This window comes from Procambarus clarkii, chromosome 51 (assembly GCF_040958095.1).
Source record: "Procambarus clarkii isolate CNS0578487 chromosome 51, FALCON_Pclarkii_2.0, whole genome shotgun sequence".
NCBI classification, from domain to species: Eukaryota; Metazoa; Arthropoda; class Malacostraca; order Decapoda; family Cambaridae; genus Procambarus; species Procambarus clarkii.
The window spans coordinates 10,324,666-10,338,252 of NC_091200.1; the positions used below are offsets into that span (position 1 = coordinate 10,324,666).

Below are 13,587 nucleotides of genomic sequence, written 5' to 3' on the forward strand. Positions count from 1 at the left end.
CGTTGTGTGAAAATTTTAAAGCAATCGGTGACGAACTTTCGCAGATTAGCGATTCTGAAGAAGCGAATATTTACATTTTATTTTATATAGATTACCTGGTATAACAAGTAACATGTAGTGAGGCTGCCTCATCACGAGGAGTATGGGTTGGCGTGTTCATCCGTGTTCATATCTGGGTGTACGGGCCAAAACTGCCATACAGATAAGGTTTCCCCATTTTATTTACTAACTTATGTAATCTTAATATTTTAGTGAATGTCTACCAATCAATAATTTCGATTGATAGAATATATGTACAACATTAATAAACCCTCCCAGAATGTGTTGGAAACTATTTATGGGAATAAACCCATACAGTCTACTTTAAACATCATACACTCTGCTATCGAAATAAATTAACGTAAGAAATAAATTACTATAAAAATTAATATAAATTAATAAATAGCTAAATAAGTAAATCCCAGGAGTCAGTTTTCCTCACAGAGGGTGGTGCAGGGTTGCAGGCACACTTACCTGCCAGCACACACATCGTGCCAGCAAGGCGGACAGCCCGCCTCCTATCATACTATTCCTTCCATTTTAAAACTTTTCCTTTCTTCTGTGCCTCTCCATTCTCTTTACTCCCAGAAAGAAACATATGTGAGGGGTGAGGGCGGCGGGTGAGGGAGGTGGGTGATGGTGCTGCCATGACACTAGTGCAGGTCCCGAGGCGTGATCAATGCCTCCTACCCACTGTGTGATCGTGCATGTGGCACCTGATTGGGTAAGGTTGTCCAGCATGTGACCACAGCCTCGGCAGGGTGATGGGCTGCGGCCTCGTGTCCTCCTCCGCTACAGTACCTCTACTCCAGTACCAGGACTACACCTTAGTTCCCGTTGCAGAGTACCGCACGCTGGCCAGCTGTACGTGTCCTCGTCATGAGTACTGGGGTGGTGGCACTCATTGCTCCATGAGTACTGGGGTGGTGGCACTCATTGCTCCACGAGTACTGGGGTGGTGGCACTCATTGCTCCACGAGTACTGGGGTGGTGGCACTCATTGCTCCATGAGTACTGGGGTGGTGGCACTCATTGCTCCATGAGTACTGGGGTGGTGGCACTCATTGTTCCATGAGTACTGGGGTGGTGGCACTCATTGCTCCATGAGTACTGGGGTGGTGGCACTCATTGCTCCATGAGTACTGGGGTGGTGGCACTCATTGCTCCATGAGTACTGGGGTGGTGGCACTCATTGCTCCATGAGTACTGGGGTGGTGGCACTCATTGCTCCATGAGTACTGGGGTGGTGGCACTCATTGCTCCATGAGTACTGGGGTGGTGGCACTCATTGCTCCATGAGTACTGGGGTGGTGGCACTCATTGCTCCATGAGTACTGGGGTGGTGGCACTCATTGTTCCATGAGTACTGGGGTGGTGGCACTCATTGCTCCATGAGTACTGGGGTGGTGGCACTCATTGCTCCATGAGTACTGGGGTGGTGGCACTCATTGCTCCATGAGTACTGGGGTGGTGGCACTCATTGCTCCATGAGTACTGGGGTGGTGGCACTCATTGCTCCATGAGTACTGGGGTGGTGGCACTCATTGCTCCATGAGTACTGGGGTGGTGGCACTCATTGCTCCATGAGTACTGGGGTGGTGGCACTCATGGCTCCATGAGTACTGGGGTGGTGGCACTCATGGCTCCATGAGTACTGGGGTGGTGGCACTCATGGCTCCATGAGTACTGGGGTGGTGGCACTCATGGCTCCATGAGTACTGGAGTGGTGGCACTCATGGCTCCATGAGTACTGGAGTGGTGGCACTCATGGCTCCATGAGTACTGGAGTGGTGGCACTCATAGCTCCGTGAGGAGCAGGGGAGCCGACCCTGGACCTCCAGGGGAACCGACCCTGGAGCTCCAGGGGAGCCGAGCGGACAGCACGCTGGATTTGTGATCCTGGGCGCGCCGGCGAGAAACAATGGGCAGAGTTTCTTTCACCCTATGCCCCTGTTACCTAGCAGTAAAATAGGTACCCGGGTGTTAGTCAGCTGTCACGGGCTGCTTCCTGGGGGTGGAGGCCTGGTCGAGGACCGGGCCGCGGGGACACTAAAAAGCCCCGAAATCATCTCAAGATAATTGTTATGTTAGGAGAGTCGGACGCGGCAAACTTGTTAGGTTTAACGAGGTCCCCCGCGGTAATTGACTGACCTTCCCCAGAATGCAAGCCACAATAGTTGTCTAGCTCGTAAATACTTATTTGCTGCCAGGTGAGTAAGGAAAGGTGTTTACCTGCCTTGTTCCGCCAGGGAATCGAACACAAGATTTGTCGGTTGTGAATCGCAGCGCTAAATATTGGCGAAACTAAAGCTGCAGCTGTTGGAACCCGCCATTCAGGTTCAAGTTGGTTGTGTGTGTGCGCGCGCGCGCGCGTGTGTGTGTGTGTGTGTGTGTGTGTGGGTGTGTGTGTGTGTGTTGGGCGGGCGGGCGAGGTTAGAGGTGCCAGGCTGGTGTTGTGTGGCGGCGGGTGAGGTCGCTGGCTGCCCGGGTTCACGGTGACGGGTGTGGGCTGCCTAGTGTCGCTGCCCACACTAATGCCATGCCCCCACTGACACCCCTAGCTCTCTGTCACTGCAGGGCACCCCAGTGCTGGCGGGAGTGTGTGTGTAGGTGCAGGTAAAGGGGTAATAGAGGAGGCGGGGTGTTGTGGGTGGGTGGGAGCGTGTGGGGTGAGTGTGGTGGGAGGAGTGAGGGATGGTGAGGGAGGCACCCCAGGCCCACGCTCATTCCTGGCGGGGCCACCACACAGAGTGAACGCGCACAGTGTCCGGCACACAAGCGTTCATCGTACCTCGTCCAACGCGCCTCGTTCAGCGTGTCTGGTCCAGCGTGCCTCGTCCAGCGTGCCTCGTCCAGCGTGCCTCGTCCAGCGTGCCTCGTCCAGCGTGCCTCGTCCAGCGTGCCTCGTCCAGCGTGCCTCGTCCAGCGTGCCTCGTCCAGCGTGCCTCGTCCAGCGTGCCTGGTCCATCCGGCCCCAACCTTGCCACTGGTCATAAACTCCCTCGTGTGACTGCGAGTGTCTTGTTATCGTAGCGACGCGCGAGCCATAATACTCCCGAATTTAACAAGTGTTAGACTGAACAGTGTGTGTATAATTATCTGTGTTAACACAGGCGCCCTTCAAGGTCAGCCTGGAGAAGCTTAACTGGAAGGTTGGCGGTTGTGAGAGGAGAGCCTATTGGCACACACACACACACACACACACACACACGCACGCACGCACGCACGCACGCACTCACGCATGCACGCACGCTGAGCGTCCATAGCTCGCAAGATCGCATTGTTTTAAACCCTTGAAATTAGGACTTTAGGACGAGTCGCTGATCTAATAAAATATTCTTAAAACATCAATTAAAAGTCTTGTGAACATTAGGACTAGACGCGGCGGATGAAGCCCCTGGGTGGAAGACTCCAGCGGGGAGTGTGAAGGAAGAGGTGAAGCCCCACCTGGTGTAGCAGCGGCTACAGCAGGTGGCAGGTACAGTCTCCCTCTCCCGCCCCACTCCCACCACACCTCCACACCCCGCGAGACCTCTCTCAACCAAACCTCCACACCCCGCGAGACCTCTCTCAACCAAACCTCCACACCCCGCGAAATCCCTCTCAACCATACCTCACGCTGCGAGACAACCTCACTCAACGAGACTGCATTCAACGATATCTTACTCCACGAAATCTCGCTCCAAGAGACGTCAGGCTGCAGCAGCACACTAGGTAGGACTTGGGTATCTTCCCAGGGCGCTGCTGCTCACCCTACACCACGACCGGACGACACACGCCCGACGACCACCAGTCAGCGTCATACTGCAGTGTTGCAGCCAACCGCTGTGTGCAGCCGCGACTGTGAATCTAGATTTAAATTGTCGATTAAGTGCACGAAATTAATTTTGAACATTGTGTAATTAGCGGACACTTCAGTGTTTATGTTACTTCCTGAAAAATTAAAAGCCAAAGGAAAAGTTCAAAAACAAGTGAATCAAAGTGGTGAGAATTTCGTACCCATACGGACCATCGCCCTGGATTACTATACACTTCGGACCAACACTTCAGACATACAATTCAAGGTAATTCGCTGTTTGTGTTTACCTTAACTTGAGACACCTGTAAGCTGCTAAGAACACTAACTTTAGCAGCACTAACTTTGATGTTCCCTTACTGATCGTCATCGGTCCAGTTAGTTACTTCATTATTGGTATTTGCCGCCATGATCTTGCACCCAGATGTTTATCTGTGTCTGCTGTACCCAGATGTTTATCTGTGTCTGCTGTACCCAGATGTTTACCTGTATCTGCTGTACCCAGATGTTTACCTGTATCTGCTGTACCCAGATGTTTACCTGTATCTGCTGTACCCAGATGTTTACCTGTATCTGCTGTACCCAGATGTTTACCTGTATCTGCTGTACCCAGATGTTTACCTGTGTCTGCTGTACCCAGATGTTTACCTGTGTCTGCTGTACCCAGATGTTTACCTGTATCTGCTGTACCCAGATGTTTACCTGTGTCTGCTGTACCCAGATGTTTACCTGTGTCTGCTGTACCCAGATGTTTACCTGTGTCTGCTGTACCCAGATGTTTACCTGTGTCTGCTGTACCCAGATGTTTACCTGTGTCTGCTGTACCCAGATGTTTACCTGTGTCTGCTGTACCCAGATGTTTACCTGTGTCTGCTGTACCCAGATGTTTACCTGTGTCTGCTGTACCCAGATGTTTACCTGTGTCTGCTGTACCCAGATGTTTACCTGTGTCTGCTGTACCCAGATGTTTACCTGTGTCTGCTGTACCCAGATGTTTACCTGTGTCTGCTGTACCCAGATGTTTACCTGTGTCTGCTGTACCCAGATGTTTACCTGTGTCTGCTGTACCCAGATGTTTACCTGTGTCTGCTGTACCCAGATGTTTACCTGTGTCTGCTGTACCCAGATGTTTACCTGTGTCTGCTGTACCCAGATGTTTACCTGTGTCTGCTGTACCCAGATGTTTACCTGTGTCTGCTGTACCCAGATGTTTACCCGTGTCTGCTGTACCCAGATGTTTACCCGTGTCTGCTGTACCCAGATGTTTACCCGTGTCTGCTGTACCCAGATGTTTACCCGTGTCTGCTGTACCCAGATGTTTACCTGTATCTGCTGCATTCCTTGGTATTCTTGCACCACCAACAAGCCACCCAGGAACGTCTTGCTGGTAGTTGGAAACTACACTAATATATGGGCGCCTGAGGCCGGCCGGACCCGCGGGGTCCCGCTCCACCAGACGGACGAAGGGAGCACGAAGACAGTGTTGTGACACATCTGTGGTGTCCAGGTTGTGGCGGGCCGTAGTGTGTCAGTTGTTGCTGTAGATGTCCAGGTTGTGGCGGGCCGTAGAGTGTCAGTTGTTGCTGTAGGTGTCCAGGTTGTGGCGGGGCGTAGTGTGTCAGTTGTTGCTGTAGGTGTCCAGGTTGTGGCGGGCCGTAGTGTGTCAGTTGTTGCTGTAGATGTCCAGGTTGTGGCGGGGTTTTAACCGGTGGTAAGATGTCCAAGCTGTCGTGTGGGGGCCCGGAATCGAAGGTTGTGGTGTCCAGTTAGTGGTGAGAGTGGAGGCTGGCGTCAGTGTGGTGTATTCACTTAGTTGTGCTTGCGGGGGTTGAGCTCTGCTCTTTCGGCCCGCCTCTCGACTGTCAATCAACTGTTTCTACTACTATTCCTCCCCCCCCCACACACACACCCTAGGAAGCAGCCCGTGACAGCTGACTAACTCCCAGGTACCTATTTACTGCTAGGTAACAGGGGCATAGGGTAAAAGAAACTCTGCCCATCGTTTCTTGCCAGCCCCCAGGATCGAACCCGGGACCACGGGATCACGTGTAGTGTGCGCTGTCCGCTCGGCCGGCCGGCTCCCTGTATGTGTTGAGGAAGTGTGAGGGAACAATTAGTGTACCAAATACAATGAGTGTACACATTGTGGATCATGGGAAAACTCAGAGTATGATTCAATGTAATTGTCATATGTAAACACGGGCTCACCATAGCCCGTGCTACTTGGAACTTTTTGTTCCAAGTACCGAATCTTAAACAGCAACAACATATCATATGTAAATATCGTCTCGGGTTTTCTTTACAGAGATTTTATGTCTCACGATTTAGGACATGAACCGTTTAGGCTTATCGAGGTCAGCGTAGCCAACAGGCGGCAATCGCGAAGATACAAGCCACAATAGTTGCCTAACTCCCGAATGCATATATACTGATACGAACGGAAGCGTCACGTGTAAGGAACGTACTCAAGTGTCTCGCCCTGCCTGAGAATCGACCTGTGGATCAATCAGTTGTGAGCTGATTGCGCTGTCCACTGCGCTACATGACACTTGTATATCTGCGGCGTGTGAGCAGCGAGGGTGGTGGTGAAGAGGCGGCCAGGATGTTGAGACCCACCGTGGGAAGATGTGGCGGCCTGTACCCGCTGGTGGCGGCCTGTACCCGCTGGGGACCACACTGGCGGCGGCCTGTACCCGCTGGGGACCACACTGGCGGCGGCCTGTACACGCTGGGGACCACGCTGGGGACCACACTGGCGGCGGCCTGTACACGCTGGGGACCACACTGGCGGCGGCCTGTACACGCTGGGGACCACACTGGCGGCGGCCTGTACACGCTGGGGACCACACTGGCGGCGGCCTGTACACGCTGGGGACCACACTGGCGGCGGCCTGTACACGCTGGGGACCACACTGGCGGCGGCCTGTACACGCTGGGGACCACACTGGCGGCGGCCTGTACACGCTGGGGACCACACTGGCGGCGGCCTGTACACGCTGGGGACCACACTGGCGGCGGCCTGTACACGCTGGGGACCACACTGGCGGCGGCCTGTACACGCTGGGGACCACACTGGTGGCGGCCTGTACACGCTGGGGACCACACTGGCGGCGGCCTGTACACGCTGGGGACCACACTGGCGGCGGCCTGTACACGCTGGGGACCACACTGGCGGCGGCCTGTACACGCTGGGGACCACGCTGGGGACCACACTGGTGGCGGCCTGTACACGCTGGGGACCACGCTGGGGACCACACTGGTGGCGGCCTGTACACGCTGGGGACCACGCTGGGGACCACACTGGCGGCGGTAATGGTGGGCCGCCATTTTACTGGGCATCAGTGACGCTGCCCAGTAAACTCGTCCCTCGGGGCAAAATTTAAATTGAACTGCGGAATAGTGTGGTGTAGCTCTTTATGCCCCGCCTACCAGCCTTGTTGTTAAAGACTAGGTGACTATTATGAGCCTTATGGTCTATTCTGACTCTCAAATTTATTGTCGAATCTGTCCGTAAGGTTGTGGACGGAGGCGGCTTCTACAGATTAGAGTGCATTCCATGTGTTGGTCTACGAGTAATTCCTTACATTACTTCGAATTATTTGTGTTCCCAACTTCCACTTGTCTTATTGTCCTATTTTCTGCTTCTGTTTCTTGTATCGTCGATAGCTGTGAGGTCCAGTTGCTTCAGCCTATCGTCACAGCTTAGCTCTCTTTCCTCGGGAACTAATGTACTACTAGGTCGACTCCAGGGCTCGTGGGGCAGGGGTCGTTGGGCAAGGGTCGTTGCTCAGGGGTCGTGGGGCAGGGGTCGTGGGGCAGGGGTCGTGGGGTAGTGGTCGTGGGGGTAGTGTCGTGGGGGTAGTGTCGTGGGGCAGGGGTCGTGGCTCAGGGGTCGTGTGGCAAGGGTCGTGTGGCAGGGCCGGCAACTTGTGCATCAGGTTTAGCAAGAACGAGAGTTATTATGTAGTCATATATTCCTGTATTTCGTACATGTTAATGAATTCTAATTAGTGAGTCCAAGAGTGATGTACTCACCTAGTATATTATGTATGCTGGAGGTGTAGAGGGCCGGTGAGCGAGGCCTCAAGGACACTCCCCACCAGGAACATGCTGGAGACGAAGGAACCAACACCTATATGGATAAGTAACCATATTCATAGGAAGTGAGAAGCGAGCCAAGATAAGAGAAGTTTGTTTAAAATATTTTCTTGGATAATGGGGCAACACTGAGGGGAAGATTGGCTTAAAAGGAGGAAGTAGGGACCCCACGGCGGCACCAGCGTCCACCCCACGGCGGCACCAGCGTCCACCCCACGGCGGCACCAGCGTCCACCCCACGGCGGCACCAGCGTCCACCCCACGGCGGCACCAGCGTCCACCCCACGGCGGCACCAGCGTCCACCCCACGGCGGCACCAGCGTCCACCCCACGGCGGCACCAGCGTCCACCCCACGGCGGCACCAGCGTCCACCCCACGGCGGCACCAGCGTCCACCCCACGGCGGCACCAGCGTCCACCCCACGGCGGCACCAGCGTCCACCCCACGGCGGCACCAGCGTCCACCCCACGGCGGCACCAGCGTCCACCCAAATATCCCTCACCCAACCATCCATGTACCAGACACAGGGAACAATATGTGCAGGTGAACATTCGTGGGCGTTGGGGGACATCTCTGTGAGGGAGCTGGATGCCACAATGGGGGTTCTTGTAAGAAACCTCTGGGATATGATTATAGTCTCAGTGGGACTCTAATGTGGTATCATTAGCTTAACAACTTCCAAAATCATTGATAAAGTAATTATTAAGACTTGTTGAGTAACTATAAAACTCAGCTTCTACCTCGCTTCCTCTATCGACACGGTAATTATTATTTATTATTATTATTTATTATAATTGGCATAGTTGTGCGGTAGTCTGCTGCGGGTAGACAGTATGATCAGTGTTGCGTCTTGGGGAGGCTGCCGGAAGCTGATGCAAGCATCCTGACACCTGCATCCCGCATGGTAATGATGCACACTGGTGCTTCCTGCGGGTAGCTTATATGGGCACACGGGGGTGGTGTATGGGCACACGGGGGTGGTGTATGGGCACACGGGGTGGGTGGGTGGGTAAACATGTCACTCACGGTATGGACAACTGACGAGCGCTGACAGCCTGTGACAGGCGACAAACAATATTAGTGGAGCTTCCTGACAGCACCGGGGTTGTCGCCGGCCGTCAGCCATTACTAACAATGCAGGAAGTTCTCAAGCCATCTCTCTTGACGGCTCTGAGTCATTCCTTGTCACTGGGGTGTCACCATGGGGGTGTTCCGTGAAGAACAGTGTTCTCGGTCCAACCCGTCCTCGACTCAAGTCCATTACATCCAGCGGTCAACCCCACAGACGCATTCATAAATTTTAACATGCTGTTCATTCAAAACGGGAATTTTCTCAAGTATAAATTAATATTATAATATATTAGCATATTGTGCGTGTATAGGCATAGCTTAGGTTAGGTCAGGTGTTTAGGTTCTGTTGGCGATTATTTGTATTTGTAGTACGTGGGTGAAGCATTTATAGCGTTGTGATTCGAACAAAATTCGTCAATGAAACACTTGTTCCGGATATGTTCGAACGTCAGCAGTTGTGAGTCGTGTGTAAACCGCTGTTCATTCATAAACAGGGGGTTTGGCGGGTGGATGGAATCACTTTTGGATCTTTGTTTGGAGGACGGGCTGCTCGGTCAGTTCATCGTCCACATAGGGGGCCGTGGCTGTGTGGGGGACCGTGGCTGATTGGACAGCTCTTGGGACTCGTAATCCCAGGGTCCGGGTTCGATCCCGGGCGCCGGCGGAAACAGATGGGGCAGAGTTTCTTTCACTCTGATGCCACTGTTAACCTAGCAGTAAATATGTACCTGGAGTTACAGCTGATACGGGCTGGATGGGTGCGTGTGTGTGTGTGTGTGTGTGTGTGTGTGTGTGTGTGTGTGTGTGTGTGTGTGTGTGTGTGAGAAAAATAAAATGTTTGTAGGTAGGTAGTTGAGAGGCGGGTCGAAAGAGCAGAGCTCAACCCCCGCAAGCACAACTAGGTGAACACATGCTGAGGGCGAGAGTCCTGGAGCACGGCGACTACCTCCAAGCACACACTTGACAAATGAGATGATTCACTTTGTGACACTCTGCATGGGGAAGACTTCCAAGTCCAGGCTAAAGTTAGGAACTGAAAAGACTCGCCAAATACTGCTCTTATGATATTCAGCCTTCAACGCTTTCAACGTGGCCGAATACGTGAGCACTTATTTATAAATGTTGTTGGAACGTACAGACAGAGGTTCAGTAATTGTCTTGCTTTAAGGACCCCCTTGAACATCGCTATTGTAATGATACTTGTATTACGAGACACGTGGGGGAGAGTCCCGATAGCTGGACACAGGACACATCCGTCCCGCGGCTCTCTAAGTTTGTGTTCATACTTCGGTAGCTGCCTCTGCTTCCCCTTCATGTGTGTGTCAGCGCCTCACACAAAACTTGCCGACTTGGAAAAGGGCATTAACGGAGGATTGTGCTGTGTGCGATACTGTGTGCGCGCATGCAGCCGGCCCCGTGCTGAGTGGCAGCCGGCCCCGTGCTGAGTAGCCGCCGGCTGTGGTGGGGGAGTCACCAGGGTCAGCAACTGACAGGAAGCAACCCTTGCGAATTTTGTCTGTCTTACCACCGAGATATTGCTGTGCAGGTCGATGTAACAATAGTGGTTGGTGGTCCAGAGCGCTGAGCTGGTAGCAGGTGCCGGTGGGGTTCCTGAATGTTTGAAGACTTGTATCTGTGTTATTATAATTGTATTTGTCTAGATGTGCATGTAGGGTCGAGCCTCAGCTCTCAAGCCAGCCCTTAAAGCGACTGTTCACTAATGGCTTCCTTTCTTCATGTTGCTTGCCGTAATTGTTTTTAGCCGTTTGTTCACGATGCTTCCAATCTGACCAGTTACATTTACTTGCGACACTCATGTTATTTTGTCATTGCCCCTTGTTTACACATTATATAGATGTCACGTCTATGACGGGAAAAACATGCTTTTTTTTAACTGTTGTTTTCGTGTGTTTCATGTGAGGGAAATCTTCGAAACCTCTTTACCGATTGCTTTCATATTTTGACACAACGTTGCATTTGAATAGGCGCGTGTTTTTGTATACCTACTATATACATGCCTCACCTGTGACAGGAAAAAACATGTTTTGTTTTTTTAAACAGCGCCATCTGTTGGACGTAAGAGCAACACACGCTGTAATCTCTGAAAGCTTTTCGCCGATTGCTTTGAAATTTTGACACAACGTTCCATTCGAATATGCATATGTTTTTACATGCCTGCTATATAAATTCCACACTTGTGACTGGTAAAACCATGCTTTTTTTGAAAAACAGCGCCATTTGTTGCACGTGAGAGCAACACACGCTACACTAAATATGTTATAATTACATTTCAATGTTTCCGATTGCATTGATAAATTAAATTTTCATAGATTTAGATTTATTTTCGTTTTGATTTAATTATTTTGTGTGACATTGCCTTGGAATTAAGTTGTGTTGTTTACCATACCGTTCATTTCGTGAGTATAAATTATTTTTTTATTTTTTCATTGTTTTTCATTCCTTTTTTTAACTTCCTATTTTTCAGTGATGGGAATATCAGATCATTTGATGTTCCCAATTTTCTGATGGGAACATCAGATCCTTTGGGAATGCATCGGACGAGTGTGGAGGCCCGTAGCAGCTGTCTAACTCCCGGGTACCTATTTACTGTTAGGTGAACAGGCGCATCAGGGTGAAAGAAACTGTCCATTTGTTTCAGCCTCCACCGGGGATCGAACCCGAAACCTCAGGACTACGAATCCGAAGCGCTGTCTAATCAGCTGTCAGGCCCCATTTGCCTGACAGGGCTTCCTGAGCTGGAGGCTAGACATTTAGGGGTAACCTCGCCCAGCTCTTCAGGATAACATATTGGTGGTAGGCGACTGTCATAGGCAAGTCGGGGTCGGCCCTCGCCCCCTTAAATAGTATCGGCTGCTAATACGACTCCTTAAAACTCCTATAATGTCTGAGATCGCAGTTTGGTTCTCCAGATAGTTTTGTCAACAATTTTTCAGCCATTCATCGCACGTTGTTACAAAGTTGGGGTCACGTTTTGTGTTTGCTGGGTGCGTATATTACATGAGAGAGAGAGAGAGAGAGAGAGAGAGAGAGAGAGAGAGAGAGAGAGAGAGAGAGAGAGAGAGAGAGAGAGAGAGAGAGAGAGAGAGAGAGAGAGAGAGAGAGAGAGAGAGAGAGAGAGAGAGAGAGAGAGAGAGAGAGAGAGAGAGAGAGAGAGAGAGAGAGAGAGAGAGAGAGAGAGAGAGAGAGAGAGAGAGAGAGAGAGAGAGAGAGAGAGAGAGAGAGAGAGAGAGAGAGAGAGAGAGAGAGAGAGAGAGAGAGAGAGAGAGAGAGAGAGAGAGAGAGAGAGAGAGAGAGAGAGAGAGAGAGAGAGAGAGAGAGAGAGAGAGAGAGAGAGAGAGAGAGAGAGAGAGAGAGAGAGAGAGAGAGAGAGAGAGAGAGAGAGAGAGAGAGAGAGAGAGAGAGAGAGAGAGAGAGAGAGAGAGAGAGAGAGAGAGAGAGAGAGAGAGAGAGAGAGAGAGAGAGAGAGAGAGAGAGAGAGAGAGAGAGAGAGAGAGAGAGAGAGAGAGAGAGAGAGAGAGAGAGAGAGAGAGAGAGAGAGAGAGAGAGAGAGAGAGAGAGAGAGAGAGAGAGAGAGAGAGAGAGAGAGAGAGAGAGAGAGAGAGAGAGAGAGAGAGAGAGAGAGAGAGAGAGAGAGAGAGAGAGAGAGAGAGAGAGAGAGAGAGAGAGAGAGAGAGAGAGAGAGAGAGAGAGAGAGAGAGAGAGAGAGAGAGAGAGAGAGAGAGAGAGAGAGAGAGAGAGAGAGAGAGAGAGAGAGAGAGAGAGAGAGAGAGAGAGAGAGAGAGAGAGAGAGAGAGAGAGAGAGAGAGAGAGAGAGAGAGAGAGAGAGAGAGAGAGAGAGAGAGAGAGAGAGAGAGAGCAAGTGAAGAGGAGGAAAGGAGAGAGCAATATGAGGAGAGAAGGGAGGGGGCAAGAAGTGAGAGGGAGGAGGAGGAGGGAGGCAGTGCAGAAGAGATAGAGGTGGGAGGAGGAGAGTGGGTGGGATGGGAAGATTTGGTAATGGCGGAGAAGGGGGGGGGGAGAGAGCCGGACACTGCCGGATGCCCGGGTCATCCGGCGGTGACTTGGGCATTATGATAAGCACTGTGATTATGTTAATCATGGTGAGGTGTTAGTGGTGTGTAGCGATGGTAGGGTGCCTTGTTCCTGGGCTTTAGGATGGGGGATTAACTAGGAGAAGTAGGAAGAGCGAGGGAAGGTTATCTTGAGATGATTTCGGGGCTTTAGTGTCCCCGCGGCCCGGTCCGCGACCAGGCCTCCACCCCCAGGAAGCAGCCCGTGACAGCTGACTAACACCCAGATACCTATTTTACTGCTAGGTAACAGGGGCATAGGGTGAAAGAAACTCTGCCCATTGTTTCTCGCCGGCGTCTGGGATCGAACCCAGGACCACAGGATCACAAGTCCAGCGTGCTGTCCGCTCGGCCGACCGGCTCCCTCAGGACAAGGGAAGGACAAAGGTGAGAGAGAAGAAAGAAGGGAGAGTGCGGAAGGCGGAGTCCCAGGTATGGCTCCCGGTGTACACACACTAGGACAACACCATGAATAAATTAACACAGTGGGT

General features: G+C 51.9%; 1 protein-coding gene across 1 annotated transcript in view; it reads left to right on the plus strand.

Moving 5' to 3' along the window:
* The first annotated feature begins 2,726 nt into the window (after positions 1-2,726).
* Positions 2,727-13,587, plus strand: part of LOC138351897 (uncharacterized) — a 50,476-nt gene continuing 39,615 nt past the window's right edge. Inside the window, exon 1 of the mRNA XM_069303995.1 lies at positions 2,727-4,103. Within this exon, the coding sequence (XP_069160096.1) occupies positions 3,963-4,103 (141 nt within the window). The 5' untranslated portion in view covers positions 2,727-3,962. The remainder of the gene's footprint in view (positions 4,104-13,587) is intronic.